This window comes from Blennius ocellaris, assembly GCF_963422515.1.
Source record: "Blennius ocellaris genome assembly, contig: SCAFFOLD_69, whole genome shotgun sequence".
NCBI classification, from domain to species: domain Eukaryota; kingdom Metazoa; phylum Chordata; class Actinopteri; order Blenniiformes; family Blenniidae; genus Blennius; species Blennius ocellaris.
In genome coordinates this window covers 265,063-270,147 of record NW_027662084.1, presented here as the reverse complement: position 1 = coordinate 270,147, position 5,085 = coordinate 265,063, and the positions used below count along the sequence as shown (strand labels likewise).

At 48.7% G+C, this 5,085-nt stretch overlaps 1 protein-coding gene across 1 annotated transcript; it reads left to right on the top strand.

The window, feature by feature from the left end:
• Window positions 1-350: 350 nt before the first annotated feature.
• On the top strand, window positions 351-4,578 carry LOC308148322 (potassium voltage-gated channel subfamily KQT member 2-like; the record flags this gene model as incomplete). Its single annotated transcript, XM_080521778.1, is given in 8 exon segments — window positions 351-403; window positions 405-537; window positions 709-756; window positions 1,496-1,604; window positions 2,543-2,674; window positions 2,832-2,952; window positions 3,245-3,423; window positions 3,682-4,578. Coding segments are annotated over 8 exon segments (1,379 nt in total), but the record flags the coding sequence as incomplete, so codon positions are not given.
• Between the last annotated feature and the right edge of the window lie 507 nt (window positions 4,579-5,085).

Sequence of the window (5,085 nt, the reverse complement as noted above, 5' to 3'; positions counted from 1 at the left end):
TTCTGTCTGTTCGATAGAACAGATGGAAACTGAACAGGACAGATAGAACCTGACAGAACCAGACAGAACCAGGCCAAACAGATAGAACCTGACAGAACCAGGCAGAACAGATAGAACATGACAGGACAGATAGAACCTGACAGAACCAGGCAAAACAGATGGAACAGATAGAGCCTGACAGAACCAGACAGAACCTGACAGAACCAGCAGAACAGATGGAACCTGACAGAACCAGATCCTGGTCCACTCCTGTCGGTATCAACAAGGAGGAAGGTTCCTCTGTATGACCAGCAGGGGGCGCTGCAGAACCCCAGCTGAAACAGACTCTCCTCCTCTAGTGGTTCCTGCAGTCGGTCCTGGAGTCAGTCCTGGTGTGGCCCCTGGCGGGGGTCCTGGTCTGCGGGGGGTCCCCCAGCCTGGAGCCCAGCCTGGAGGACAGTCCCAGCAAGGTCCCGAAGAGCTGGAGCTTCGGAGAACGCAGCAGAACCAGGCAGGCCTTCAGGATCCGTGGAGCCGCGTCACGTCAGAACTCTGAAGGTGAGACCGGACCGGCCAATCAGAGCAGGCCAGCTGGGTGTGTGTGTGTGTGTGTGTGTGTGTGTGTGTGTGTGTGTGTGTGTGTGTGTGTGTGTGTGTGTGTGTGTGTGTGTGTGTGTGTGTGTGTGAGAGAGAGGTCTCAGTGATGAAGATGTCTCCTCTTCCCTGTAGTGCTGATAGAGATGCAGGATGAAGAGTTCAGACAGAAGAATTCACCAGGTACACACACACACACACACACACACACACACACACACAGTGACCAAGTTGGAACAGGAAGTGGTCACTCTCTTCCTCTAAAGGGTTAAACAGTTTTCACACCACGAGTCTCACCGTTACTCTTGTTGTTGTTTTGTCTGTACTGTTGTTTAGTGTTTACTGTTAATGGTTATTATTGTTGTTTAGTGTTTACTGTTAATGGTTATTATTGTTGTTTAGTGTTTACTGTTAATGGTTATTATTGTTGTTTAGTGTTTACTGTTAATGGTTGTTATTGTTGTTTAGTGTTTACTGTTAATGGTTATTATTGTTGTTTAGTGTTTACTGTTAATGGTTATTATTGTTGTTTAGTGTTTACTGTTAATGGTTATTATTGTTGTTTAGTGTTTTACTGTTAATGGTTATTATTGTTGTTTAGTGTTTACTGTTAATGGTTGTTATTGTTGTTTAGTGTTTACTGTTAATGGTTGTTATTGTTGTTTAGTGTTTACTGTTAATGGTTATTATTGTTGTTTAGTGTTTACTGTTAATGGTTGTTATTGTTGTTTAGTGTTTACTGTTAATTATAGTTGTTTACTGTTTATGGTTATTGTTGTTGTTTACTGTTGAGTGTTTTTGTTTACTGTTTGTTGTTGTTTACTGTTTGGGAGGCACTAGCTCGGTGGGTAGAGCACTTGTCTCCCAATGGGATGGTTGCAGGTTGAATTCCCAGGGTTGTTGTTGTTGTTGTTTGTCCCAGACGCCAGCCTGCCCGGAGAAGAGCTGGTGGACGACAATAAGAGCTGCCACTGTGAGTTCGTCCCTCAGGACCTCACCCCGGGGTTAAAGGTCACCATCAGAGCCATCTGGTACGCTGCCTCTCCGCCCTTCCTTCTCTCCTCCATTCCTTGCTTCTTCACTTTCTTTATTTTGTGTTTGTCAAGCTTTTTATTCACGTTTTTTTAATTTGTGCTCACCCAGGGTCAAAGGTCACCATCAACTGTTGGGTAAGAGCAGTGAGTTAGCGTTGTTGTTTGTGTTTCTTCTCAACTCTTCCTGCTTCCTGTTTCCTGTTTCCTTCATATTTAATCCATTTTTCTGCTTTCATGTCTTCGTTCAGTAAAGTGTAAACGTGTGACATGATCTTGTCTTTAGAGCTTCAGTCTAACGAGTTTCAGTCTAACGAGCTTCAGTCTTAACGAGCTTCAGTCTTAACGAGCTTCAGTCTAACGAGTTTCAGTCTAACGAGCTTCAGTCTTAACGAGCTTCAGTCTTAACGAGCTTCAGTCTAACGAGTTTCAGTCTAACGAGCTTCAGTCTTAACGAGCTTCAGTCTTAACGAGCTTCAGTCTAACGAGTTTCAGTCTTAACGATTTTCAGTCTAACGAGCTTCAGTCTTAACGAGCTTCAGTCTTAACAAGCTTCAGTCTAACGAGTTTCAGTCTTAACGAGTTTCAGTCTAACGAGCTTCAGTGTTTTTTAAACTTTTTTCCAGTCAACCATTGAAACAAAAGTAAACGACTCGTCAACATGACGAGTGGCGACACAACGAGAAACACTTTTAATAATTGATTTTATGATTCGTTAACCTTCTAAATATCTGAACCCACCAATCACTGTCATTTAAGAATGGGCGGGGCGTTTTCCACCACATCTGATTGGTCAGGAGGTGGAGCTTTACAATCACTCAGTCAGTTACCATGGTGATTTATCCCGGGTTACTAGAGGAAACCCAGCATGGTCTACAGGCCTCTGGTCTGGTCTGGTCCTAGTCCCGGTCCTGACTGACCCGGTCTGTCTCCGGCAGCCTGATGCGGTTCATGGTGTCCAAGAGGAAGTTCAAGGAGAGTCTGAGGCCGTACGACGTGATGGACGTGATCGAGCAGTACTCTGCTGGACACCTGGACATGTTGGCCCGGATCAAGAACCTGCAGTCCAGGTGAGTCCACAACCTGCACACCAAATGAGTCCAGGTGAGTCTGGAATCAGAACCTTCGTCTCTCCAGTCGGGGTATCTGGTTCTGGATCAGGGACCATCAGGGTCCAATCCTGATCAGACCAGAGAAAACAGGAAGTGATGTCACAATGTGTTGCAGGGTGGACCAGATTGTGGGCCGAGGAACACCAATCACAGACAAGGAGCGTCCAAAATCGGCCAATGAGGAGTCGCCTGAAGACCCAAGCATGATGGGACGTCTGGGGAAGGTGGAGAAGCAGGTGAGTGACAGGTGAGGTGGTAGGTGAGAGACAGGTGAGGTGGTAGGTGAGAGACAGGTGAGGTGGTAGGTGAGAGACAGGTGAGAGACAGGTGAGGTGGTAGGTGAGAGACAGGTGAGGTGGTAGGTGAGAGACAGGTGAGGTGGTAGGTGAGAGACAGGTGAGGTGGTAGGTGAGAGACAGGTGAGGTGGTAGGTGAGAGACGGGTGAGGTGGTAGGTGAGAGACGGGTGAGGTGGCCTCAACACTCTCCAGGTGTTGAGGCCGATCGCAGAGCCTCTCCTCACCTGCAGGTCCTGTCCATGGAGAGGAAGCTGGACTTCCTGGTCAACATCTACATCCAGCGAATGGGAATCCCTCAGGCTGAGACCGACGCCTACTTCGGCCCCAAGGAGCCGGACCCGGCTCCGCCCTACCACAGTCCAGTGGACCAGAACCAGAACCAGAACCAGAACCAGTCCAAGATCCTGCCGTGAGTCTGGAGTCACTCTCATTCACTCCGATTCACCTGTTTGTTTGTTTGTTTGTTGTTCACCTGTTTGTTTGTTTGTTGTTCACCTGTTTGTTTGTTGTTCGCCTGTTTGTTTGTTGTTCACCTGTTTGTTTGTTTGTTGTTCGCCTGTTTGTTTGTTTGTTGTTCACCTGTTTGTTTGTTTGTTGTTCGCCTGTTTGTTTGTTTGTTGTTCGCCTGTTTGTTTGTTTGTTGTTCACCTGTTTGTTTGTTGTTCAGGGCTCAGCCTGACCAGGAGACCTGCACCGTGACCAAGATGATCCGGTCCAGCAGCTCTACTGGAACCAGAGGTGCCCGCCCCCCCTCCTGCCCCCCCTCCACCTCCTGGCAGCCAATTGGCTCACAGCTCCACCAACCAGCCCAGCGGAGCCACGCCCACACGCCCAGTCCAGTCAGCGACGGGTCCCTGGTTCGACTCCCGCCGCCTCCAGCCGGAGAGCGGCACGGCGGCAGCCGGTCCCACCGGCACGGTGCCGGGGATGGAACCCTCCGCCCCTCCACCTCCACCCAGGAAGTGAAGCTCCGCCCCTCCACCTCCACCCAGGAGCTGAAGCTCCGCCCCTCCACCTCCATGTCCATCCCATCAGTGGACCATGAGGAGCTGGAGCGCTCCTTCAGTGGCTTCTCCACCTCCCAGTCCAGGGAGAACCTGCACCTCCTCAACAACGGCTTCTACTCCAACAGCTGTGGAGGAGCAGCAGGTGGAGCAGCGTCTCACGGCTCCACCAATAAACCCTACATCGCACAGGGAGAGTCAGACTCCGACTCTGAGCTCTGTGCTCCTTCTCCACATTCGGACCGGGTCTGGACCGGAACCAAGTAGACCAGAACCAGAACCAGAACCAGCCGCCAGCAGCTTCACATGAATGTTGAAACTTGTACAATATTTCTCTGCTCGTCTCACCGGGAACTTTTCCAGGGTCTCGTGATTCTGTTGACTTGTAGTGATCAAAATGGACTTGCTGCAGTTACGGTTGCTAGGCTCCGGTTGCTAAGCTCCGGTTGCTAAGTTACAGTTGCTAAGCTCCGGTTGCTAAGTTACAGTTGCTAAGCTCCGGTTGCTAAGTTACAGTTGCTAAGCTCCGGTTGCGTCCGCCATGTTTGCAGTGTCATGTACGAACGATATTCTTCATTAAATAGTAAACAGTTCAGAACTGTGAAGTAAAACTTCTGGACTTGTTCGCTTCTTTTCCACCACAGAATTCACATTCATTCTTATTTAGCTTTAAATGTTGGGGCGACGTAGAGTGTAGAGGTAGAGTATAGTGGTCGAGTGTAGAGTGTAGAGGTAGAGTATAGTGGTCGAGTGTAGAGTGTAGAGGTAGAGTATAGTGGTCGAGTGTAGAGTGTAGAGGTAGAGTATAGTGGTCGAGTGTAGAGTGTAGAGGTAGAGTATAGTGGTCGAGTGTAGAGTGTAGAGGTAGAGTATAGTGGTCGAGTGTAGAGTGTAGAGGTAGAGTATAGTGGTCGAGTGTAGAGTGTAGAGGTAGAGTATAGTGGTCGAGTGTAGAGTGTAGAGGTAGAGTATAGTGGTCGAGTGTAGAGTGTAGAGGTAGAGTATAGTGGTCGAGTGTAGAGTGTAGAGGTAGAGTATAGTGGTCGAGTGTAGAGGTAGAGTATAGT